Here is a 27637-nt window from a genome sequence, read left to right as displayed (position 1 = left end):
ATCTACTGTATTATAGTTTAAAAATTAGCTATAAATATTTATATAAAATACATCAATATTAAATTAAAATATACATTATCGTTTTATAGTAGCAATGTGGCTAGTAGTAGTACGTGTGTTAAAAGTCGTTTTAATCCTATTATCAAACAGATTCAAATATGTCCGTCAATAAAACGTTTTATATATTCTATGACGCTGAGTAAAATCCGAAATGTATATCTGAAGTAAACATAAAATATTTTACTTTTTATATTCATAGATCACATTAATAGACATTTCAGTAATAGGATTTTTACACATATTCCATTTACCGGTACAGCAGCCAATCGCATTGCACCATCTCGCGTAAGGCTGAATTCTGATTTTATTTTGATCTGAGATCAGCCGTCAAATGTTCTTCTCCCGCCTTAGCACTTGCCGGGAAACGTCACAACCGATCCCAGACCAGCGGTTAGAATGATGCACAAGCGCTCTGACAGCCGTCCAATCAGAGAGCTCCATGTCACACAGCAGCGGGGTCAGAGTGGAAAGGTTGGCAAGATGAAGAAATGGCAGCCGGCGCGCTGCGGTGTTGGCAGTGACCAAAATGGCTCATTTCTCGATAGATCACCGCTCACACCTACACGGATTACTTTAATATGAGGAATTTACTTCAAAATCCCATAGATACATTCAACTAGGAGCGCGTTTCTAAGACTTTGAAGCATGGTTTTACTGTATGAGATGGTGTGGCGGTTTTTGCACGCGCTGCTCTATGTCCAGCGCGCGCTGGTCGCCTGGTTCCGAGTTCATATCTGGAGGTGGAAACGGGCCGTGGTGGGCTTATTGCTGCCCCTTGCCCTCGGCTTTCATAATCCGAAAAAGACTGGAGCCATAGGCAAACGGACCAGTCGTCGGGTTCGCTGGGGAGCCGATGGCAGGACGTTAGAGAAGCTGCCTCTTCATGTGGGGTTATTGATCACTGAGGAGGAGATCCACTTCACTGACGTCGCCAATCTAGTGGTCTGGTGCATGGCAGTGGGCATCTCATATGTCAGTGTTTATGATAATCAAGGTAAGACTTATTGGGATTTTATTATGCATTGAATAAAGGGAAGTGAATGGCAGTCACATGCATCCAGTCACCTGCTGTTTCATGACTTGAGCAAAAAGTTCATTTGGCGCACTTAATGTACTTTGTGTTTAGATATGATTGCCTTTATGCCAGTGCTTCACTTTTTTTGCTCGTATTGATGTCAGATATAGTATGTTTATGGTTATCTATATATGGGTTTCATTTTTGGTTTCTGCGTGAAAAAAGTTATTTCAGATATATTAAGTGTATATACATAAAAATGATTTTATATGCAATAAAGTGTCTGTTGTAATGTTTCAAATAACTTGTGAAAATAAAATGTCAAAGTATGGGTGAAATTGTTCTATCGTCATTCAGCATATCAGAAATATTTATGTAAAAATGAACACAAATGGGGGGGGGGAAATCTCATGATGAAATAAATGTTTTTCTCCAATGAATGTTGGCCACAATTATTGGCACCCCTAGAAATTCTTATGAGTAAAATATCTCTGAAGTATATTCCCATTCATATTTACAGGGTGACTAGGAGCATGAAATTGTCCAGACATGACTTCCTGTTCCATCACAAGGAGTAAAACCTAAGAATATAGTTCTGGTGTGCAGAACAAGATTGTTGAGCATCACAGAATAGAAAGTGGCTGTAAGAAAAGTGTTAAAGCATTGGAAATCCCCATTTCCACCATCAGGGTAATAACTAAGAGGTTCCAATCTAGGGCTGTCGCGGTTCAGGAATTTCCCTTGCGATAATTTTGAGTGGCTCAATAGCGCGGTATGCGTTATTACCGCATATATATATATATATATATATATCTGTGTGTGTATGTATGTTACGATGTAAAGAGGTCATATTCAGAAACCAATAAAACGTCTCCGGTTACTCACGTAACCTGGGTTCCCTGAGAGGAGGGAACGAGACATTACGTATGGGGAAACTCCTTTTCCTCGAAATGCTGAAGCCTGATTGAATCACTCTATTGCTTTGCAATAGCCAATGGCGTCCGAGCATTCGCCTGATTGGCTGGTTTAGCCACTATATAAGCGATGTCGGGCGCCAGAATATCTCAGAATCTTTCGACTGAGAGAGAGCTTTTGACTGTAAGGTGGTTTTCCTACGGCCGTCTCGTAATGTCTCGTTCCCTCCTCTCAGGGAACCCAGGTTACGTGAGTAACCGGAGACGCCCTTATCGAGTCGGTCTCTCGACATTACGTATGGGGAACGATAAAACCCGCCGTGTGAAAAAACTGTTGGCCAGCTCGCACGTAGCCGACGCAGAGGACAAGGCACTGAGGCAGTAGTAGATAATTCAGAGTACTGCCACTCCCCTCTAGGTCGGGTATCGGACCTAGTTGAAACATTTAGCCAACACTGCGCCGGGCGCCTCAGCGCCTCTCTGCACACCGTCAAGCAGCACTGAACTGGTGTGATATAAGGGTAGAAATAAAGCAGCAAACATGTTGGTGCTTGAAAAAACACTGCCGGCCTGAACAAGCGGGCATATATAAAGGGGACACTTCTGGATATGTGCTTGTTTTACTTAGTAAATGACTTACGGACACAAAGAATAAGTATGATTCTGCACCGTTTCGCCTAGACGACCTAGTCGAAACCATGGACTGAAGCACGCGCCAGGCTGGGGCGTGTCCTAGGCGACTCAGTCGGCCAATGGCTGCTCAGCCTTCTCCTCCTGCACTGACAGAACGTGTGGTGCAAACGAGGGAATATCCAAGTTATAAAATTTCGCAAACGTGTTGTGAGATGACCAGCCCGCCGCCAAGCAAATGTCTTGAATACACATTCCCTTGGCCCAGGCCCATGAGGATGCCAGACTCCTAGTGGAGTGGGCACGCACTCCTAACGGGCAGTCGAGTCCTTGGGAAGCATAAGCTAGGCGTACGGCTTCCACAATCCAGTGAGACAGCCTCTGCTTCGACAGCGGGCTACCCTTCTTAGTGCCTGCGAAACAGATGAAAAGCTGTTCAGAAGTTCGAAACTGGCTAGTTCTGTCCACATAAGCACGTAGCGCACGCACGGGGCACAGAGTGTGCTTCTGTGACACTGAATCGGCGTTCGGCTCGGGGGAACGGAACGCTTGTATAGTGATAACCTGGGCCCTGAACGGGGTTGAGAGCACTTTAGGTGTGTAGCCGAGTTTAGGCGTGAGTCTGACCATACAATCGTTTGGGCCAAACTGCATACAAACATTATTTATTGATAGAGCATGTAAATCACCCACTCGCTTCCCAGACGCTAGCGCGAGCAGCAGTGCCGTCTTAAAAGAGAGCACTTTCATGTCGCTAGACTCAACTGGTTCGAACGGTGGGTCAGACAGCGCTCTGAGCACCAATGATAAATCCCATACTGGCATCTGGCGTGGGCGGGAAGGATTCAGCCGCCTCGCCCCACGAAGAAAGGACGATATTAGGGGGTTCTTACCGACCGAGCGGCCCTCCAGCATATTATGAGAGGCAGCGATAGCGGCCACATAAACTTTCAGCATCGAGGGAGAACTACCAGCATCCAGACGTTCCTGCAGGAAGGTCAAAACAGCCGGGATATCACAGCTTATCGGGTCTTCATGCCTGCTAACGCACCAGTTCGCAAACACTCTCCATTTCAAATTATACAGGTGCCTCGTAGAAGGCGCTCTCGCTTCTGTTATTGTGTGCAATACACGTTGCGAGACGGTTAACTGATTCACTCCATACTGACTTGCCACACATGCAGATCCCATAATTCCGGCCTGGGGTGCCATATGGCGCCCCTCGCCTGGGACAATAAATCCCTTCTCAGCGGAATCTGCCACGGGGGGACCGACGACAGGTTCACCAGCTCCGGAAACCATGGTTGGTTGGGCCATTTCGGCGCTACCAGAAGCACAGCATCCCTCTCCTCTCTGATCTTCTGCAGCACCAGCGGCAATATTTTGACTGGGGGGAATGCATATTTCCGACCGGTGGGCCAGCGGCTCGACAGCGCGTCTCCTTTCAGGGTCGCATTCGTCAGCGAGAAGTATAGCGGGCAGTGGGCGTTCTCTTCCGACGCAAAAAGGTCGATCTCCGCTTCGCCAAAGAGACTCCAGATCAGCTTTATTGTTTGGGGGTGTAATCTCCACTCCCCGTGAACAATGCCCTCCCTGGACAGCATGTCCGCGCCGCGATTCAAACTGCCCGGTACATGAACTGCTCGAATCGAGAGGAGTACCCGATCTGCCCCCGAATGCAAATCGCAGAAAGCGCCTGTGATGAGGGGCCACCTGGATATGAAAATAAGCATCTTTCAGATCCACCGCTATGAAATGGTCCTCGGGCTGAATGTGCGCGAGGATCTGTTTCACTGTAATCATCTTGAACGCGCGCTTCGCGAGTGCTTTGTTCAGCGGTCTTAGATCTAGAATAGGACGCATGCCTCCGTCTTTTTTCGGGACAAGAAAATAACGGCTGTATAGCCCGCACTTCATCTGTTCCTCGGGTACTATCTCTACTGCCTGCTTGGCTAGGAGGGAGGAGATTTCTGCCCGTAGTAGCGGGACGCTCTGTTCTGACACTTCTGACATAATCACGCCGCCGAAGCGGGGCGGTCTGCGAGCGAACTGAAGAGTATAGCCGCGCCTTATAGTGTTGATCACCCAATCTGACGCCGACGGGAGCGCTGCCCACGCGCTCAAGTGGCTCGATAACGGAGACGGTGGTGTTAGCCGCGGCAAGGGCTGTGTGCCAGTCGCCGGTGAAACACCGCTGCTCAAAGGAACAAGTGACGTGCCCGCGGCGCGTCGCACGGAGGCATTCGTCGTTAATAACTCTGGCTGCCCCGAACTTCCGCTCTGCCAAACGTCCCCCGAGGGAGAGGTTTCGCTTATATTGCGGGTAATAGTGGAGGAAAAGAGCTCTTTTGGTGAGGTATGTAATGTTTTATGTTTATTGCAACAGAACCCATCGGTTTCAACATAACATTTAAACATACATTCTTGGCTTTTAGCCGCCGAGCAAACTCTGGGCAGGAACATGCCCTCTTGGCCGCTGGCCCGATGTCGTGCACGGACCGCGCCCTTTTCCTCCTGGCACGAACATCAGGAACGCTGCTCTCTTTTCTCCACAGGCCGAGCCTGCTGACGGGGTGCCGGCTTCGCTCCGAAGCGGGATTTCTTAAACTGCCTCTGACGAAGTGGCGGCTCAGGATCGCGTCGCAAGCTCGCGTTCGGTGGTGGAGCGCGACCGGCAAATCGCTGAGCTGACGACGATCTGGAACGCGACCTGGGAGGAGCGCTAGATCGCTTGGGAAGAAGGTGTGGCAGCATCTTAGACTGCTTTAGTGCTTCCGTGTACTTCTCGGAAAAAGCTTTCACCGCGACTCCAAAGAGACCTTGCGGGCTCACCGGGGCATCGAGGAGCTGCTTCTTCTCTGCATCTCGCATTTCCGTAAGCGTCAGCCATAGGTGGCGATGTAGAACCACCAGGCTGCCCATGCTGCGGCCGATTCCCTGGGCGACCTTTTTAGATGCGGCCAAGGACAGATCAGCTGCCGTGCGCAACTTACGGAACGACTCTGGGTCCGGGCCTTCTTCGTCCAGGGACCTCAGCAGTCGCGTCTGGAATACCTGCAGGACTGCCATCGTATGGAGGGCAGATGCTGCGTGTCCTGCAGAAATATATGCCTTTTCAGCGATGTGAGCTGTGGCTCGACATGGCTTAGAAGGCAATGAGGCTGTCTTCCAACCCCGGGACGGACAAAGGTGAGCCGCGACGGCGTCCTCAACGGGAGGCGGTCGTGCGTACCCTTTTTTCTCTGCTCCCTCCACTGTCGTGAGAAGCTGAGTTCCCTGTGCATGGGCTCGGGCTGAGTGAGGGGAGCGCCATGAACGAGTGAGCTCCTCGTGGAGCTCAGGGAAGAAAGGGGCGGGTCTCTGCGGCACGTCCGCTTGGCGGCTCGCGCCGAGAAAAGATCCGTCCATCCAACGTTTAGACGGCTGTTCAGGGGCTGCCCAGTCCAACTCCAGATCTGCTACAGCCTCCGTGAGGATGGTCATAAGTTCTGCATCCAACTTGCAGACCCAGGCATCCGGGTCGGAGGCAGTCGTGGACATGGTGTCGTCCTCTTCACAGCCGAAGGAGACCAGTTCCCGCGCTTTTGTCGGAGGGCGGGAACTCTCTTCAACATAGATGAGCGGAGGCTCCGGTGTGCGAGGGCGACGTGGGCGCTGGGCCGACGTCAGCCCCTCGTTAGAGCCTCCTGAAGGAATAACCTGCAATCTGCCGGCCCGTGGCTCGAAGGCGACGGGCGGGGGAGATGCAGGAGCCGGCGGGCTACCGCTGAGAACAACGGCCAGCCTCGCCCGAAGGATCTTGATTGGCAATTCTTCACAGGCTTGGCAATCAGATCCTTCCAGTGCTGCCTCGGCATGGGCGCGGCCCAGACAAAGTACACAATCCTTGTGTGCATCCGGAAAGTCAACGGGCCCGCCACACATGCGGCAAAGAGACATCTTGTCGGTATCTTGTACTCCGCCGGAACGCAAGAGGGGATCGCTATCTGCGTCGTCCACTCTAGTCGCGTAGGTCAACGGCGAAAAAAAGGCTCCAGGTGAAGGAGAAAGATTCTGAGATATTCTGGCGCCCGACATCGCTTATATAGCGGCTAAACCAGCCAATCAGGCGAATGCTCGGACGCCATTGGCTATTGCAAAGCAATAGAGTGATTCAATCAGGCTTCAGCATTTCGAGAAAAAGGAGTTTCCCCATACGTAATGTCGAGAGACCGACTCGATAAGGGAACCGAAACTAAATCGCGTTGAAACAGGAAGTGAAGTAAACACAAGAGAATGACAAAATAATGGTGAACATAAAACTTAAACCTCACAATAAGATCATTAGTATATTGTTAGCCTATATACATACAGTTAGTTCTGATCCTCGAATCTGACTGACAAGATACTTTTTCTGTTGATATTTCACCTGCGTGTTCTAGACGGCTGTCAGTCAGTGCAGCTTCATTGTTTCGCCTCAAGGTGGCGGCAAGACTGTCTTTGAGTGAGTCTTCGTTCAACTACACGTTCAAAAGCGCTGATTCATTCAGTGATTTGTAATGAAACACGCTGTTTAAATCATTTTTACTTTGAGCGCCACTTTTAAAGGCTCAGCTGACCAGCAGAGCGTCGATGCTAAGACAGATTGCGCTTTCCTTGGACATGACAACCCGTTTTCACAAATATACATGACTCGGCCTGAAGGACAGACGCAGGTAATCGCACGCGATCAGTCGATCTCCCTCTCATTCGCTGTCTGTTTAGGCTTAAGTGCAAATTTACTGAGCCTCTGTGCAAATCAGCATGATACACATTGTTATCATTACTAATATTCAGTACACATGCACGAAGTGTAAAACAAGAAGGGCGTAATCTTACGAAAAATAAAACACTGAAATATCGCGGTTGCTGCGGTTGTTGCATTCCTCTGCGGTTATGCTCGTCAATAGCGCGGTTATCGCGACAGCCCTATTCCAATCAACTAAAGATGTTACAAATCTGCCTGGAAGAGGACGTGTGTCTATATTGTCCTAATGCACGGTGAGAAGGAGAGTTTGAGTGCCCAAAGACTCTGCAAGGATCACAGCTGGAGAATTGTAGAGATAAGTTGAGTCTTGGGGCCAGAAACCTAAAAAAATATATCAAATATCCCCTACATCATCACATGTTGCTCGGGAGGGTTTCAAGGAAAATTCTCCTCGCTCATCCAAAAACAAACTCCAGCAAATTCATTTGTCAGACACGACTGGAACTTCAAATGGGACTGGCTTCTATGGTCAGATGAAACTGAAAAATAGCTTTTTGGCAGCAAACCCACCAGATGAGTTTAGTACAAATCGGGATAAAAAAGTACGCCATGTCCACGGTTAAATATACTGCTGGATCTTTAATGTTGTGGGCCTGTTTTTCTGCCAGAGGTCCTGAACATCTTGTTCAGATGCATGGCATCATGGATTCTATCAAATACCAACAGATAAAAAATCAAAACCTGACTGCCTCTGTTTGAAATCTTATGGGCTGTAGTTTGATCTTCCACCAGGACAACAATCCAAAACAAACATCAAAATAAACACAAAAATGGGTCACTGAGCACTAAAGGAATCTTTTACCATGGCTGTCCCTGTCCTCTGACCTGAACCCTACAGAAAATTAGTGGAGTGAACTGAAGAGGAGAAGTACTAACATGGAGCTGTGAATCTGAAGGATCTGGAGAGATTCTGTATGAAGAAAATGGTCTCTGATCTCTCATCAGGTGTTCTCCAAACTCTTCAGGCATTATAGGAGAAAACTCAGAGCAGTTATCTTGGGAAAAGGTTGTTGCAATAATTGGGTGCCAATAATTGTGGCCAACATGAACTAGAGAAAGCATTTATTTCACAATGAGATTTTCCCCCCACTTTCAATTGTTTTACTTCAATGATAGGTTGGAATTTTTGGAATGAAAGATAAAAAGGATAAGCAATGCAGATTTATTTTCTCAGCCGCCTTTGCTCATATTTACCAAGGGTGCCAATATTAGTGGAGGGCGCTGTGTGTAGGGCATATAGGATAAACATGTGAGACATGCACCAAAACTTCTTATTACTTGATTTCAAGAGTGAAACTAGACTTTGTAATACCACTATTTGCATGAATGTTTCTTTGAACCCTTTGAAGGTTTTGAAATGCATATTACTCCAACTTTAATTCTTGTCTTTATAATGGAACAATTTGTCTGGTCTGTTTCAAAACAGTGTGTTTCACCTCACTATATTTCTCAATGGAAGTAGGGGTGTGTCTGATATCATATGCTGCTTGTAACCTTTGACAGATATTTGATAACTGACAAATATGTGGTAAGGGTGAACAGAGATCTGAATCACATTATTAATAGTAAATTCTAGAGGTCGACCGATTCATCGGCACCGATAGTTGATTGCTGCAACTATCGGTTATCGGCAAAAATCCATGCCGATAGTTTTCCGGTTTGCAACCGTTGCTGAGAAGGTTCCGCTGGCATTATACAGTACGAGAGCGGCCTCTAGAGGCGGAAATCACTGACAGCACGTGTTGTTTATTTTGACACGTGACACTGCGCGCTGCACAGAGCGGGAAACTCCAGACGCGCATTTAAATACAGCCGACAGAAAATCCTACCGCGGAACAGAGCGCAATTCACATAGTTTTCTATTAAATTACATTATATTTGTCCCAAATCGTTGTGAATGTACATAATGACTTCACCCTAGCCTATAAATTATGTATTGTGCATTTTTCAGCAAAATGTTTGTCTTTCTGTGGCTCTAATAAAGTCTATGCTTCATATAGAGAGCTGTAATAGATCGCGATTTCTCTTTCCGCTTGTTCTGTTTTTTTAAACACCGAACTTCAAACTCATTTATGCTCATTTATGTTAATTCTTGAAGCAAATTTATGTCCGTTTGGGGATTAAATAAATTGTTTTAGACCGCCACTTGAATTGAACGCAAAGCGACTGGTGTGTGTGTGTGTGTGTGTGTGTGTGTGTGATACCTCGGAGTTCTCCTAGACGCAGCGCTGCGCTTTTTTTCCGGTGTGTGACTGACATTTTTTTTTTTATAAGATAATTATCAAGTGTTAAAAAATAGAAGCATAAGTGTGTGAGTACACATACAATATCCATATGTATGTTGTTTTAATGCTATGGCCGTGTGTAGATGTTTAAAGATGGCCATCTTTAAGTAGGACTGTTGAAATTAAACGGTAATACTTAACAATAAGAGTCCATTCGTAGCATTAATGAAAACTGTTTGTTCCTTGTTAGAGTGTGTTAATTTCAACATTCACTATTAGCAACTAATATGCTACATTTTTTAAATTGTAAAGTTTCTTCTTTTAACATTAGCAAACTATGAAATAACTAATGATCAATATAGTAAATAATATTAATATTTTTATTCATTTACAATGTATGGTTCAGTACGGTTACTGCTTTTTTTTTTATTTTTTTTATTTTTTTTTTTTATAAATAGTAAAGCACTAGCTTTCTTTCAGTATCCATTTTGAAAACTATCGGTTGATTAATCGGTATCGGCCAGTGTGGTCCAACCTAGCTATCGGTATCTGTAAAATCCACTATCGGTCGACCTCTAGTAAATTCCGCTCTTTATTCGTTCATGCCACTATGGACCAAGTAATTTTAAGAAGAAACCAAGAAGTCTGTGGTTTTCAACTAGTTTTGATTCAAGATTTTTTTCTCCTCCCTTTTAAAAACAGATGATCATGTTAATTTTGCTTTATTTTATTGTGTTTTATTATTTAACAGTGATTATTCCCAGTCAGAACAGAACTGTGTCCCTCCAATTGGAAGTCACTGATCTAAGCCACATTGTCAAGTTCAGCAATTTGAGGTCTCTCATGTGACATGTTCCTTAATTAGCCTCAAATTTTGAGTCTAAATTTGTCTTCTGAAAGTGGGAGGTTGTTGATAACATTTTTAGATTGATGTTAATGATATAACGGATGCTAAAGTGTAAACCAGTTTTTATGGTTGTTTCTCATTTTAATGGATGAAGAACACGGAGCATTTCTTTCTGGAACTATATTGTCTAATGGTTGTGGGGCATCTTGTTTTACAGGTGTGTTCAGGAGGAATAACTCCAGACTCATGGAGGAGATACTGAAACAGCAGCAGGAGCTTTTGGGAATGGACAGCTCCAAATACACGGTGGAGTTTATGAAGAACGGTACAGATAAACAAGAGCATCAAGGTGAGGCTTAAAACCTGAGAAAACGACTGTTGCTTTTTGTTTGAGACGCCCATTGTGGGTGGACGCCTGTACAAACAGGTTAGATCAGAATATTTAGTCTAGGATGAATGTAGGTTTTGCTCCTTTATGATCTCTGAGATAGATCACAATGACTAGTTGTTTACACCTTTTATCTGTTTTCACGGCTTGGGTTTGGAAACAGGTTAATTGCGGAGAAACGGACACTTTTGTGCAGTTTTGTCTGGAAAAGATTCATTGTTGCTAACCTCTGTAGATCAGGAAATTGGTTTTATTTTTCCGAAGTTGCCTTGAGCAAGTCGTGTTTTAAGAACTGTATGGAACTCAATCCAGAGTGACGCAGTGATGCATGGAAAAACCCTCTTTGCTTATTGCTTTACTTCTAGGCTATATATATATATTTTGGGCAAAACAATAAGGACATTTTTTCTCTGCTGATCCAGTTTTACTGGTAGTTCAGATTTTGCCCTGCCAACATATTTATAATTTTAAAAGGTGTGGGATCACTGAGAATTTTTAAAAGAAATTCATGTTTTTTATTCAACAGGGATGTGTTAATTTGTTTAAACATGACAGTAAAGTCACTTATTTTACAAAGGATTTCAAATGCTGTCCATTTCTGTTCATTACAAATTCTTAAAAAATGGTTTCCACAAAAATATTAAGTAGCAACTGTTTTTAACTTTAATAATAATAGGAAATATTTCCTGCAGCAAATCAGCATATGATTTTTAGTACACTGAAGTAATGATACTGAAAATTCAGCTTTGCATCAAAGGTATACATTATATATTCAAATAGAAAACTGTTATTTTAATTTGTGATATTTCACAATATTGCTTTTTTTTTCTTTTTTTTTACTGTATTTTCGATTAAATGAATGCAGCCTTTGTGAGCATAAGAGATAACCTTTTCAAAGAAATTAAAAAAGGCTTTTTGTCCCAGATAAATTGAATGTGTGTGTGTGTATATATATATGTATGTATATGTATGTGTGTGTGTGTGTGTGTGTGTGTGTGTGTGTGTGTGTGTGTATATATATATGTATGTATGTGTGTGTGTGTGTGTATATATATATTTGTGTATATGTGTATATATATATGTATGTGTGTGTGTATATATTATCTTATCCCTCAAATTTTCATCATTAAAATAACTTTTGAGCTTGTTCGTTCACATGATGTGACTTGTGATTTCCGTTTTAATCTCAGTCTCATCAGACGTCTGACTATAACGAGAAGACTGTGACTTCATATTTAGTCACTTGTTCTGAGTTACTCAGTTTTTAAATGAGAAATACACCAATGTCTATGCATTGCCTGATTCTTTTAGTCTGTTTAAATATTGTCGTCACTTAATAAAGTTATTTTTTTTCCTGTCTTCTGTAGTGTTATCTTGTCAGTCAGTGGTGAAAGTCTTATCTCCAGACGATGGGCGGCTCAGTATCGTCCAGGCAGCCCAGCAGCTCTGCAGGGCCATTGAGCAGAAGGAAAAGACATCCAAAGACATTAACGTCACTGTGTTGGACTCATTACTTAGAGGTGAGGTTACACACCTAGAAGTCTGTCAGCTGACAAGCACAAAACCAACACTTAAATATGAGCATTCAGTCCTGTAATTTTACTGAGCAATGTGTTAGTCTTTTAAAGGATCTTGTCAATTCTTTACCTTTCTTTAGTGAAGAATGTCGATAGGGATTAGATGTTTTCAAAGTGCCTTATGAGAAATTTCAAGCGAAAGCCAGTGAAATTATTAATTGGATGTTTTGTTGTATTGGTGGTGTCTTTTCACAGTACAAGAGCAGAATAAAAAGAAACAACTTCAACATCAAGTTTTTTAAAAGCTGTAAAATGTTATAAAAAAAAAAAAAGATTAAAAACAGTATAATAATTTACTGACCATTTATATGGTAATTTGACATTTCTTTATAGATGCAATGATTTAAACCTTTGTTTCAAATAAATTGAATTTTTTTTGTGACATAATCAATTAAATAAAACTGTAAATTGACATTTTAATAAATATTGGATCATAATATTAAATATTAATCATGTAAATACATTTTTATACAAAATTGTAGTACAAGATTTATAATGGTTACAATAATGTTGGATGTATCAAACCAAAATCCACTTACAAAAATAGAATAGTATATATCTGTTTCAGGAACATGATAATGTTAGATAACAAGAGGCACAATAGAAAATGTACAATTCAGGCCAGAATATTTATAGCACAACCTCTGATTGCAACAATATGAGCATCATTGCTGCTCTGTGATTGCAGCTCACTCATCCTGGAGGATATGTTGTGTTGAGAGATCCGTTATTCAGAACCTTTTTCACTGTTACTGTGGTCTCCAGGATCTTCTCAGTTAACAGAAGAGCCTGTAGTGTTCTCAGTATTCATCTTCAGAAGCTCCTCAGTAGGAGTGTGCGATATATATCGTCTGTGATAATATCGTAATTGTTGTTTTAACGATGTGCAATTTGACATTGAGTATTTTGCAAAAACCAAACAAAACACCTACGGAGTGCACGCATACATTACGTGATGAAGTCCAGTGGGTTAAACAGTGCATGTGTGCATTTACAGTGTTTTTTCACTGGATGATTCAGTCTATTAAAATGCATGAAAATGATCACAAAATTCAAGATATGGGGGCAAAAAGTGTATATATATAATTTCATATAGTTAAAATCACACGAAGAGTGCTTTTTTCTTCAAAAATAAGCATGATTTCAAATGTGATATTGATTTTATACAACAGTTAAAAAAACAATAAGTTAATATTAAGAGACTTACGTTTTAGACACCATACTGCCTGTTTTTGCTCCATTTCGGCAACAAAAATAATTCCAAACACAGCCACAGCACTGTTTTGCGTCTCTGAGCAACATGACGGTGTTGTTTCGTTCCTGAATGAATCAACAGTTTAAATGATTCGGTTCAGTCGCAATGACTCACTTGTTATCAGTGACTTGCTGCCACCTACTGACGATTTTAATTTCATATTTAAAGTATCTTTTTCATTTTTAAAAATTTCACACATCAGTATTCAATGTTTTATGTTTAAAATATCAAAACATTTTCATTTGTAACTGCAGAGCTGCATTAAACAGTGTGTAAATACATCTAAATGCCACTTAAGATGCAACTTCTGCAAAGATTAATTTTGTTGATACTGGTTTCATTTATTTGGTAACAGCCTAAATGTCTTATTATGCTAATTGACTGATTAAATGTAATAGTTTGTCTCAAAAAATGCACACTTTTAGAAATAAATGGCTTTATTAAAGGTAAAATTGCCCATAAAAGGTAAAAATCAATTTAAAGTTATATGAAAAGATTAATTTCTATCACTGATTTAAACTGACCACAGAATATGAAGAGTATCAAAAACTGCGGCTGTCCACACGGTAGTCGGATATCAGCACAATAACACACTCGGCAAAATATTGTCTAATTATCGTTATCGAAAAAATCCCAAAAAATATTGAGAGATCTTTTTTTTTTTCAATATCGCACACTCCTACTCAGGCTTTTTCCACTGATGCCTGTTTTTTTCCCCTGCGCAGAGTCAAAGAACATACCAGACCCAGACCTTGTGCTGAAGTTTGGCCCTGTGGAAAGCACACTTGGATTTCTTCCCTGGCACATCAGACTAACAGAGATTATGTGAGTATGTTTATGTATCGATGTAATTAAGCACAAACTGTACAGATTACAGGCTAATTGCTTTGTACAGAATTTTTACATTTTTATTCTTTTTTTTTTTTTATCCTTTCCTCTGGATTTTTCTTTTGTGCATCTTAAAAAGTATTAATTTGTTCTTCCACAAATTAAGGCCTTATAAAGTTCTTAAGTCAGAGCAGAATGACTTAAATTCATAATGATTTTGCTTTAAATATGCAAAAAAAAAAAAAAAACCTTCCTCAATATTTTTGTCTCGTTTTGCAATACAAATAGCTCACAAATCAAACTACACGTACTTTAGATGCAAAATGAAGTCTTGTCTAAGACACAGAACAAAATGAAGTGAGTTCATGCTTAAAACAAGAACAAGATGGTATTCTTTAAAGTACAGTGGGCTTCACTGTCCACAATAGATGTCTAGAATTTAAAATCAAAGTGAAAATGTACATAATGAGGGATCGGTAGCAGAAAGTCTGTGATTTGACGTAGTTGTGTTCGCATGTTTGTTTTCTGTGAGTGCATACAGTGGCATTTTGCCTGGAAAGTTTACTTAAATCCCTTCGCGTGATTATCAGCACAGATTAACAACTAAACCTGTCCACGCTGGCACACTTATCTCTGGAAGATTTCCAAGCGTGTGTGATGACGTGTGCAGCTCTGTGAGATCACAGCACACATGCAGACTTTCACTGCATTGCATCATGCAACCATTGTCAGCATCCAGCAGTCTGACAGTCTCCATCTTAACTGTTTTAAACGCCAGTTTCTTGTCTTAATTAATACGCATGGAGTTTTTACCACACCAGATTGTGAATGATAGATGCGTTGTAGTAACTAATTTAATTAAAGGTTAAACAAATGTAAGGCATTTGTACACAGAACAGTTAAGTATACACTTTTCGTTCTATATAAATTTTAACCCAAAATCTTAATACACAAATAAAAAAATTGGAGATTAAATGAGAAAATATTAATGAAATTTTAAAAGTAGAAGCATATAAATATGGACTTTTATCTTGTCGACTTATGTTAAGAAACAGAATTTAATAGAGAAGGTAGCATGTATTTTTCCTTTTTAGTGATAATTGCTAAATATATTGAACTAATGGAGAATGTAAATTTGCATTGTTCAACGCTGAATGGGTTTTTGTTTTTGTGTTTATCTGAGCTTCCACTAGATGGCAGTGTGTCACTGCGCTGATTCGCAGCAAACTTGGTCCTCTGTTTAGTTTCCCTTCCATGTATCAGGACACATTCAGTCTTCTAAGCCTTGGATGGTGTTTGTCTGGTGACTGATAACACATCTGTAGACTGTTAATCAGGGCTGTTTTAAAGTAATTAAAATGACTTTTTGATTTTTAAAAGTTTAAGTGATTGCACAAAATTGATTTACAATTATGCACCTACATTTCAGGTATGTAATTAGCTACATTTGAATTATATCAGCCCAACTACCCTGAGGAAACTGAGATAATCCAACCACATCTAATCACGTTCATTCCACTAAAATGAAATGTGCACATTTGGAAAAGACTGAAATTGGGGAGTAATTTTTTTTTAGAGAAATTAGTACTTTTACACAGCAAGGGCACATTAATTTGAATAAAAATGACAGTAAAGACATTTATAATGTTGCAAAAATTCTTTTTCAACTAAATACTGTTCTTGTGAACCTGAAACCTAAAACAAAAATGGTCATAGTGCTGCTTAATATTTTTGTGGAAACTGTTTCCAACATTGATAAAAAAGCAGCTGATCAGCATATGAGAATGATTTCTGAAGGATCATGTGACACTCAAGACTGGAGTAATGATGCTGAAAATTCAGCTTTGCATCACAAGAAGAAATTACATTATAAAATAGAAAAGTTATCTTATTACCATTTATAGTATTTTATTTATATAGTATTACTATTTTAGTGTATATTTGATCAAATAAATGCAGCCTTGGTGAACATAAGAGCTTTAAAAATCATATTTATTTTATGTATTCGGTCCTGCACATTTGATGTGGAACCAAGGTTTAGCTTTAATTAAAAATCATGAAATGCAGCTGAAACAATATTTTCTAAATCACCAATTAACCAACCGTTTCAATTGTTTTTCATTGTAAAATATTAAACCTATTTAAGAAAATGAAAGGCAACATTAAAATGAATAAAATATATATTTACTAGTGTGTTTCTGAAGTATTTATTCTCTCTCCTCCACCTGTAGCTCCATGCCGTCCCACGTAGACGTCTCTTATGACGACCTGTTCGGTGCTCTGCAGCGCTATGCGACGTGCGAGCAGCGGCTGGGCAAGTGAGGATCAGTCCGCAGAGAGCAGAACAGAAGGAACTGAATGAGCGAGAGGGGATGGAGGGGGTCCGTCCCTCTCTCTTCATGTTTACAGTACAAGCACTGGAGCCTCAGCGCCAGCGACCCGCTACTGCTGCTCTTCTCCGCCCAGATCATCTCTGCTCTTCTCCGCCAAGGCCTGCCGGGCGTCTCTCTGTGTGTATGTGTGTGATTATACTTGTGCGTTTGTGTATGTGTGAGTCTCCCGTGAGTAACAACATGCAGAAAAGGACGCAACCTCTGCCCTGCAAGCAAGCCGGTCGCTCGAGGAGCTTGGTTAGCCATGTGGTGTAAATTTGCCATTTTTTTTTTTTACTTTCCTGTATCTTTGGACACTTTGGAATAGTGGCAGTTCGTAATGGTGCACTGAACTCTACAGAAGCTGCGTACGGTCATCCCATATGTCTTGCACAGCGAACGAGAGCCCCTGGAGAGGGAATGCGCTTCTAGTTGCACAGCTGCTCTCAGACAGCGCAAACGTATGAGATTTTTCTATTTCGACGAATCTTCTGCATGCTCCCATTAAGGCTGTACAAGCGTGCTATAAATGGTTATGTGTGTGTTTATTCGTAATTGTGTCGTTTGAATGTGCACGTGCGTGCCACAAATGACACTAATTAGCGTTAAACCCTGAAGTTTGTAATTCTAAGTGCGTAAATTGATTGCTCTACGTCGTTCCCCTCGAAAGCTCTCGCTGTTTGTAATGGCACGTGGCGCTATAATTGTTTTTATTTGATTTTTATTTGTCATCAGTAAATATTGTTTCACTCAGAAGTCTGTTATTTTTTTCTGTTGATATCTCTGGATCAGAAATGTTTCGCATTAATATTTCGTGAGATCCGTGATTGTTTTTTCATAGAATGCCACAGGCTTTTCATCATTCTGCTCAGCACAAGAAGTCTTAAATGTGTAATTCATGGGTTGCCGTTGGAAGGGTTGGTTTGCTAGTGTCCAGCGTGAATGTACAATAAACGTTACTGAATCCTTTAACTGAAGTTGTATTGAGAGTGGCATTGATTCTTCTGCGGTGGAGTCGAAATGAAAAGAGGAATGATTTTCTGTTGCAGCTTCACTCTCACACTTCCTGCTTCTGACTGGTGTGCGGGTTTTTTTTTTTTTTTTTTTTAATAAAACTTTTGTGTATTTCATCTGACAGTTCTTCATCTGGCTGGCACTTTTATCCAAAGTGACTTTTGCTCAGGCTATATATTTTATCACTATGTTCCCTGGGAATTGAACTCATGGCATTGGCATTTCTAGTGACATGCTCTAGCACTCACAGGAACCCGCTGGTATATTGGATACATCCTGAATAATTCTTCTACAGTAATTCAGCTTTTCATCCATAAGGTTCACACATACTGCCAGGCAAAAGTTTGGGCTCGTAAGGTTTCCTAATGTTTTTTGAAAGAAGTCTCTTATGTTCACAAAGGCTGCATTTATTTGATTAAAAACACAGTAAAGCTGTAAACATTGTGAAATATTATTACAGTTTAATGTAATTTATTCCTGTGATGCAAAGCTGAATTTTCAGCTTCATTACTCCAGTCTTCAGTGTCATGATCCTTCAGAAATCATTTTAATTTGCTGCTCAAGAAATATTTCTTATCAATGTTGTAAACAGTTTTTTTTTGTTTAATATTCATTATATTATATTAATTTTTCTGGAAACCATGTTTTATTTTTTGCTACAGATTTTTTAATAAATATGAATTTTTAATAAAAATTAATTTGAAATATAATTTTTTTTATAACATTATAGATGTATTTACTGTCAGTTTTAATCAGTTCTATGCATCCTTGAAAGATAAAAAAAAAAAACCTGACGACCAAACTTTTGAACAGTAGTTTTACTACACAATAATACTTCTCAATATATTGCAACCTTTTTTTAAAACCAGTCAACCAATATTATATATAATCATTAAAGACAGTTAATTTCCAGTTTTATTACATTTGCTACATTGAATGCACTCTTAAAGCTATAAAAACACACTGCACATTTATAATGTTATGGAGTAATTCACTTGAAACATTTAAAATGGTTTATTTTGATTTGTAGTGTTCTATTTTATTTAGACAAAATATTAAAATTTAATATTAGCCTTTTACCACTTATTGACCATAACAAGAAGCCATTTATATAATTATATAATTATAATATTGGTTACAATGTTAACATTAATCAAGTTAGATGCATTCAAAATCTAAAACCAGGGCAACTAACAAAGGCAAATAATGTATTGTCCTCATAGATAGAGCTTCTGCTTTATAAACCTTTGGAAGGAATTGTTTTTTAATCTATTTTTTATTTTTTTGTTGTTTCAAAGTTGTATGACTGATTGTCTTGTCAAACACAAAAGAAGTTAACCAGAATGTCTAAAGATGATCTCAATCTCAAGAATGTACTCGCCACCATAAATGTAGTTTGTACTCGAGCACTAGATTCTGAAGCCATACAATATCTTGTGTGAAACCCAGACTGAAATTAAACCTATCCAAAATTGACATCTGTGGTCACCATTCACTTCCATTATATGTAAAAGAGCAGCTTGAACTTTGTGCAATAAATAACTCCTTGTGAGTTCTACAAAGTCCGTCAGAGGGGTTTCAAAGGCATAAGGGTGAGTAGATGGACTTTATTTCGATAGTCCACTTTAGACATTCTACTAACTAGAAGTAACTTTGTAACTACATGTCAACTAATTCTCATTCATTTGCAACTACATGTCTACTAACTCTCAGATTAGACTGTTAGGGTAGGTTTAGGGTTAGAATAAGTTTCTCATAGTCATTATGTTGTATCCATCAAAATAAAGTGTTAGAAGTTAAGCAGACAGTCTACTAATACACTCTAATGACTGCTAGTTGACATGTAGTTGCAAAGTTACTTACTGTTAGTAGAATGTCTAAAGTGTTACCTTACATTTTTGGGAGAACTGTAACTTTAAATTCACATTCATAAGTAGTAGATGTATTTGGAACATCAAAGCTGAAGGATGGGGGTTGTCATAAATTCCTCCTGTTCTTATTAAACACCTCCATGTCCAAAAATGCAGCTTCTGAAGTAGTTCACACATTTAGGTCAGTGAGGACAGAAGGTGTTATGAACATCTGGGCCACCGATTACATCCCGAGACTTATTCATTGCTTCTGTCAGGTGTCATTTACTTCTCCTTTTGAGGTAAAAGACTGAAAATGACTCTTTTGAGAAGAAAAAAAGAAGAAAGGTTTTTTTTACCTTTCATTTGATGGTTCGAAATCTGTTACTCGGATCTACGGCTGACTATGTTCAGAGTTACTAAAATCTGCTTTTCATATTCCCATGTTCTCACAGGAGAAGTTTCATTATGGATTGTTGCTGGGATTGAAAATACGTCAGGTTGCATTTTTAAGAGCATATCCGCCTCAGGAGGACAGAATAATGCTGGAAATTAACATATATTTGGCTCCAAGGCTTTAGATTTTCGACGCAGTTTGAAATGTACAAACTAATTCGGTCTTACATGTCCCTCGTCATCTTTAATGTATTACATATTTTATTTGGAAAAGCTTTTCCATATTTATTGCTATTTTTTATATCACTTAGATTTCTTTTCATATTTTTTCTTTTACATGGATTCATAGCCAGTCAGTGCGTTTGTTACAACTACAATTGCAAGCAAGAAGGGTTTATTGCCTTAAGCATCTTCGCACAGAATTTAGTTTCTCTCCATTTTTGTCTCTAAAGAGAAAATAAACGTATTCACAGGTGAACATGAAAAATACATGATGACTTTGAACTAATAAGATTGTCAAGGCAACAAATTGTCATGACCTACTTTTGAACACTGGGGGGAAAAATCAGTGCATCTGGTATACAAGTCATCCTAATAGTTGTTGGTGAGTAAATTTGAGGTCCGGTATGGAACTATGCCTTATTAATAAATCCATATTTCACCATTGTTTTAAATTATGATGAAAATTACTTGTTTGTCATACTGTATGAAATGAACTGTATTTTTATCAAATGAGAGATGTAAATCTGTTGTTTTAATTTAAAGCAATATTAAATGAAATGTGTGTGTGTGTGTGTGTGTGTATACACACATAGGCTATACATATACAGCTTTTTTTTTCCTTTGGACATTTTATATATTTTTTAGATATTCATATAAGTTTGTTTCCTATCAAATAAACAATTCCATATTAAAGGAATAGTTCACCCATAAATGGAAATTTTCTGAAAATGTACTCACCTTCTGGCCATCCAAGATATAGATGAGGATGCGTATGGATTATGGATTTATAATTTGGCCGGAAGGTTAAAGTTAAAACAATGTAATGATGTATTTGCTTACAAACACGCAAATTTTCGTTTCACCAGACATTAATAGATAGACTGGAGTGGATTATTGTGATGTTTTTATCAGCTGTTTGGACTCTCACTCTGACGGCACCCATTCACTGCAGAGGATGGTGAGCAAGTGATGTAATGCTAAAATGCTAATTTCTCCAAATCTGTTCTGATGATGAATCAAACTCATCTACATCATGGATGGCCTGAGGGTGAGTAAAGATTTTCATTTTGGGTGATTTCTTCCTTTAAGACCTAAAAGCAGTTACAAAATGCATGTCAGTAACCCCCCATACTTTCAATATGTTTTTATTATTTTATTTTATTTCAAAGGTTAAAACTGAATTTTCAGAAATCATATTTTACCTCAGGCCCTAAGTAACTGGACATTTCAAAACGCTTTAGGGTTGAAGTCATAATGGGGTTGAACTCTTGAGAACAAACTTCAGACAGTGAAAGACAGACATAAATTCAATAATAATAAAGTATCTTCTAGCCATTCAAATATTGAAACATGCTAACCGATGTTACTAACAAAAATATATTTGGTCCCACTTTATATTAGGTGGCCTTAACTACTATGTACTTACATTTACATTAATTATTTGATACAATGCATTTATTGTGTACATGTTCTTACACTGTACTTATATTTTTAAAAATACCTATATGTAGTTACATCTGTAATTAATTTCTGTAATTACATTTATAATTACACTGTTGACCCATCCCTTACACCTTAACCCACCTTTAAACCTACCCAAACCCCCAAACCTGTCCCAACCTTACCCGTATCCCACCTCAATACCAGCAAAAGTGTGTTGAAATACAATATGACCACAATAAGTACATTGTACTTGTTTTTTGATGTAAGTACATAGTAGTTAAGGCCACCTAATATAAAGTGTGACCATATATTTTATTATTTAATTGGTTTTCAATATAAATTTTTTAATTATACATTAAACAGTTATGTTTATAATGTGAATATAATTTCAGTAATACGTCGCAGATTGCATCATTGCCTGACAATGACTTTCTATGCTGTGCCGTCTAATGAAATGTAAACAATTTGCTTAGTTGAGCAGTACAGTATCCAAATGAATCTCAAGTCTTGCAGTTCTTTGGTCCCTCAGTTTTACTAAAACTGGAAAATCCAAAAAAGCAATCCAACCAACAAAATTTCATCGAGCATGATGCGAGCGTTTTTACTGATGTTGGATTAAGAACTTATCTGTCTGTCTCAATGACTTTTAGTGTTTGTTATATGGAGCCTTTGTTAAAAATCCTTTGTTCTTTTCATTGTACGTGTTTCCAATAAAGCACAAGTCCTCGTGGACCTTCAGTCAGTCAGAGAGAGGCATCGACCGCGGCTCTAGGTGATCCACCCCCCGTGGCTAATACGATAAATATTGCAGCAGCACGCTAACACCTTGAATAGAAACAAATCAATTGATAACCGGAGCACATTGAACTGAGGTGCTTAGAAAGAATAATTCAGACCTGCCTACAAAAATAACATCTCGTAGTGGATTAGCCAAAGTCTAAATTATCATTAGGTCGTTTCAGGGAACACACAACAGTCGGGATGCATTAGCAGACACATAAATCTACTCAAGGACCCGCTTTATGAGCTCTACAGTTCCCTTGTTTTTATTGATTTGAATTTGTGCCTATTTATAGTACAGACATTGTCAGGTCGTTCTCTTGTAATAGGGTGTTTGTCTCCTGCCGCTTGACAAAGCAGTCATGTTGCAGTCACGGGCCCTCAGTAAAGGAAAAAGATAAAGGCTTCTTTATATATCAGCATTCTTCAGGCTGCGTGAAATTTTAAATGGATTTCGAACCCGATAGTCTTTCAGTCAAGAAATCAATTGCAAGATATGGGCTGTGTTCGGAATAGCATACTAACTGCTACTATTATGTACACTGCACACATTTCTGTTTGCATAAAGAACTCCTACCAAAATGGGCAAGCACGCTGCCAGGAATAATGTATCCCACGATGCAATGCATTCAAACTGACCTTCCATTTTCTTTGTGAAGAATGAAACAAGAATTAACAGCTGGGATATTGAAAATCTTAAAATTTTACAAACAAATTAACCTGTCATCTTGAAAATAATATCATGAAATATTTCATTTATCAAAGTGAAAAAGGCATTGCACTGTGGTCTGCAGTATTGCACAAAGTGAGCTTGTTGTGTAACTGAACCATTGAGTAATATTGCGTGGCAATTCTGTTACATTAATAATGACGTTTTATTCATGCAGGCCAAGACTGCAGCGCAAGGTTTAGATTAAAGATACAAAACATGCTAGAATCTGCTTAGACACACTTTCATTTATTCCCACTCTATCTGAAATGAAATCCTATAAAGTGAATGCTCAGCGCTGATATAGTTTTAAAACAGCATTTTAAGGGAAGTATATGTTAGATGGATGGATGGATGGATGGATGGACAGACAGACGGACGGATAGATAGATAGATAGATAGATAGATAGATGGACGGACAGAATTCAGCATCTATGTAGGCAGTAAGTGAAGCAGCTCACTAAGTTTTGGAACAGAGTTTCTGTATCGGCTTCAAAACAAGCAGACAGATGCTTGATCAAGGCCAGAAGAACATGTGGGATCAAACATCATCATTCCAGCGCCTTCCTCGTCAACATTCAGCAGATCAACATCCATTAATGCGCTGCTGTGCTTCTCTAACATAAGAATTCCCACTGGGTTATGATTGCACCTGCTGTCTGTAGAGTCCCTCTGAACGAGTCAGTGACCTCTCTCTGTGCTTCAACCACAAAGAATATACTCTATGCTGCGGTTTCGCACACATGCAATATGAGAGCCAATCCTGTTCAGCATGCTGGCCACTGGTTTCCATGACAACTAAGGGGTGATGGGTGGTCAAAGCCTGTATGAAAACAGTACTTTCTCAACCAGCTGATATTGAACGGACTAATCTATCATTACTTAAAGTGGATGTGGATTTAAATTCAAAGCATATCGTATCAAAGCAAATTAAGACAGAGAGCTTGCAAATGTGACTCACTTATACAGTTCTAAGCGCACCCATTAAACATGAAGATGTGCTGCAAGTAAATGCAATCCATGTATTGATTTCAGACCGAAGCATCCATAACTGTTGGGCTTTTGGCCCACTAACAAGCATAGGCTTAGATGTTCGGCCCCCTTAGGAATGAGTAACTGATCGTGGGCTTTGTGTTTTGACATCTCGCTGCACAGAGGGAATTGAAATACCTGCAGTGTTTCCTTATGGCAAGATTACATCCTCTGAAGAGAAAGCTAGTTGCCTTTTGCTCTGTTTTTGTTTCGTTGCTTCTTTTTTCTCTAGAAAAATATGCATTTATTTATTTGCTTGCAAAAGAATCCAGTATGTGCTTAATTTTCTTTCTCTCATAAAGAAAATGCTGACATAAATTAAAAATTACGTTTCACTGAAATAGATTTATTAAATGAAATAATCCAAGATTAGTCATTTCTGATTTATTAATAATCTAAGAGCAAACTGTATTTGTCCATTTGTAGTGATTGTATAGGTGCAGATTTTTCCACTTTGCTTTTCCTTTTCAGTATTGTCTAATTTATTGCTGTATTTTATGTATATATACTTATTTATTATTGTTATTATTTACATATATTTATTCTTTATTATTATTATTTTCATTTATCTTGATGCAATTATATTCAATAGTATATTTTGTGACTTTTTATCTGATCTTATCTTGATGTCTCTGTTAACATGCCAAAAAGTTGATTTGTTTGTTTTTTCTTTAACTCAAAAGGAAAAAAAAAAATTAAATAATTAAAATGAAAAAATATATATATTTTAATTTAAATAAATTAATTTTGTTCTGTATATATACTGTATATACACACATGAAAAAAATCTGAAATTAAATTCCAAAATAAAATGTAACATTTAAAACAAATATTAGCAATCAATAAGTCAAAGTCAAGTCAAAATTCAAGTATTTGTTTAATGAGATATTAAATGAAAGATTTCTGGGAAAATGCTATTTTTTCTATTGTGTATAACTGTGTAACTTTTGTGCTATATGTATATGTTGCATACAGTACATTTATATATTAATGTATTTTTCTTTATATTTACTAAATATGATTACATTACATAATATTGCAGAACTTATTTTTATTTAATAAATCAGATTACATTTATTTATTTATTTGTAAATTATTTAATTTATATTTACAATAAATTAATATTTAGTAAATGTGATTACATTTATTCATTGCCGCATTTTTTATTATATTTATTAAATATGATTACATTTAGGCCTATTATATTATATTACAGTACTTATATTTATTTAATAAATCAGCTTACATTTGTTTGTTAATTCATTCATTTATATTTACAGTATATTTATATTTAGTAAATGTGCTTACATTTTTATACCGCATTTTTCTTATATTTACTAGATATTTATTTATTACAGTACGTATTAATACATTTATCAAATGTGCTTAGCCTACATTTCTTTGTTACAGATTTTTATTTTAATGAGCGTCATTTTGAACTCATTCTCATTGGTTGACGCTTACCGTCGGAAACAGTGGCCTCTAGCGGTCAAACTGTCTACTTCGCTCAAAAGCGCACCTCCTCCCAATAATCACGGCAGTCCTGCTCCGGCGTTCAGAAAATGCGCACCGAAACACCGGGAAACATAAACAGGGGAACAGGTGCAACATCGCGCATGAATCTGTAACATCCAGCGACTTCTAGGAGCCTCCAGCATCCCTTCTCCTCCAGCACTTACTGGAGATACATACACCTGTTTATTCTCACCTGCAATATGGAGAGCTGGAGCTGCTCGGAATAACCAAAGCCATAGGAATGATCACTGCTTACTGATTGACCGCTTTAGTTTTCAGCTTTAGAGATGATGCCCGAGCACCAGAACCATGTTGTCACCACTATTGAGACCATTCCACCAGAGACAGTCACCGCCTCACCATCGCTGTTTCAGAGGATGAAGAAAGTGTTTAACAGGTAAGAGAAACTACTGGACATATCCTCTCAGGATGTGTTTGGATTTGCTCAGAAATCAATTCAACTTTGTCATGCTATGCACATTTATTAAGATGTTTATTTTGCATTTGCTCAACCATGTTTACATCAGAGTAAACTGAAGCAATCTGTTCTAAAGCACACATTAAGAGTTCCCAATAGTGCATCCAGATGTGATGCTTGTAATATTTATATCTTTATTTTCATCTACTGTATAGAGAGGTGAAGCAAGTCCTGTTTTTATATTCATGAGCCATAGGCTGGTTTCTTCTGTCATTATTTATACTACTAATTTGGACAGAGATTTAGGAAATATTAATGTTCTAATGTCAGTTACTGTCATTTCTTACATTGATTCCTACAAAACATCCCTCACATGCTGTTCCTTGGTCTGCATGCTTGCAGTGAGCATCACCGATTGTCTTTTTGTAAAAGTCAGGATTCACTTCATCACGTTGACGGAAAGGTCTTGTGGAGAAATGCACACTTTGTCTCTTTTGTCTTGTGATGTTTGCGTTCATCAATCACAAGTGCATGCTGGCACCAGAGGAATCTTCTCTTGAACGCCTGTTAAAGTCACAGAAAACCTGCTGTGTACAATTTGGCCCAATAAAACTGCAATCTGAGCAACTTGGGCTGAAAATCTGCTCTTAATCAGGTTCTAAGGTGGCCAAATTTTGGTTTAGTTTGGGTGGGAGTCAGTCTCAGAAATGAACTTTACCCTTCAGATAGATTTTATTAGCTTTTTTACCTTTATAAATGCATATTTTTAAAAATATTTTCAGATATTTTGCATCAAAACCCATCATATTAGCACAAAATTTGCTTTAAAGACAAATGAAATGACAGCAACAGACGAATAATACACCGAAAAAATGAACTTTTTCAACTGCTAGTAAGAAATTACAAGCAACACACTGAATTAAATGCGAGTTGTTCAAGTAGAAAGTCTGAAGTTGTATTTTCTGCTAGAACATTTATTTACAACTTCAAAAATTCTTTTTTTACAGTCAGTGTACGGCGTCTGCAGTCACAGAATCCATTACTAATTGAATCTAGAAAAGATTTTTAAAAGCAGATTTTTCCTCCCATATTTTAAATACCAAAGCATTTTTGTCACTTTTGGTAGGTTTTTTAATTTATTTTTGATCGTAATTGGGATGTTCTAACTTTAAATGCGCCAGAAGTGTTCTTCTGACTTGTTGGAGTTGTTTTGTCTGGTAATTTGTTTGTCCGTGTGTGTAAGGGTATCCGGATGGGAGGCTTCAGCTGCTCCAGTTGTGTGTGTGGTTATGCAGAGAGGATGACAGCTGGTAGTCCTAGGTCAGATGAGTCAGGCTGCCCACTCTTTCTCTCTCTTTGCC

The 27637-nt window shown here is 38.9% G+C and overlaps 2 protein-coding genes across 2 annotated transcripts in view; both read left to right on the top strand.

Moving 5' to 3' along the window:
• The first annotated feature begins 518 nt into the window (after window positions 1-518).
• Window positions 519-18521, top strand: nus1 (NUS1 dehydrodolichyl diphosphate synthase subunit). Its single transcript, XM_058756947.1, has 5 exons — window positions 519-1054; window positions 10695-10826; window positions 12233-12385; window positions 14423-14522; window positions 16757-18521. The coding sequence occupies exons 1-5, from the start codon at window positions 706-708 to the stop codon at window positions 16845-16847; spliced, it is 825 nt and encodes a 274-aa protein (XP_058612930.1). The 5' UTR covers window positions 519-705; the 3' UTR covers window positions 16848-18521.
• Window positions 18522-25866: 7345 nt separating this feature from the next.
• slc35f1 (solute carrier family 35 member F1) overlaps window positions 25867-27637 on the top strand; it is a 97560-nt gene continuing 95789 nt past the window's right edge. Inside the window, 1 exon segment of the mRNA XM_058754888.1 lies at window positions 25867-26255. Within this exon segment, the coding sequence (XP_058610871.1) occupies window positions 26146-26255 (110 nt within the window). The 5' untranslated portion in view covers window positions 25867-26145.

Source organism: Onychostoma macrolepis, chromosome 20, assembly GCF_012432095.1.
Source record: "Onychostoma macrolepis isolate SWU-2019 chromosome 20, ASM1243209v1, whole genome shotgun sequence".
Classification (NCBI taxonomy): Eukaryota; Metazoa; Chordata; class Actinopteri; order Cypriniformes; family Cyprinidae; genus Onychostoma; species Onychostoma macrolepis.
The sequence above is the reverse complement of the archived record's forward strand: the minus strand, read 5'-3'. Positions and strand labels throughout refer to the sequence as shown.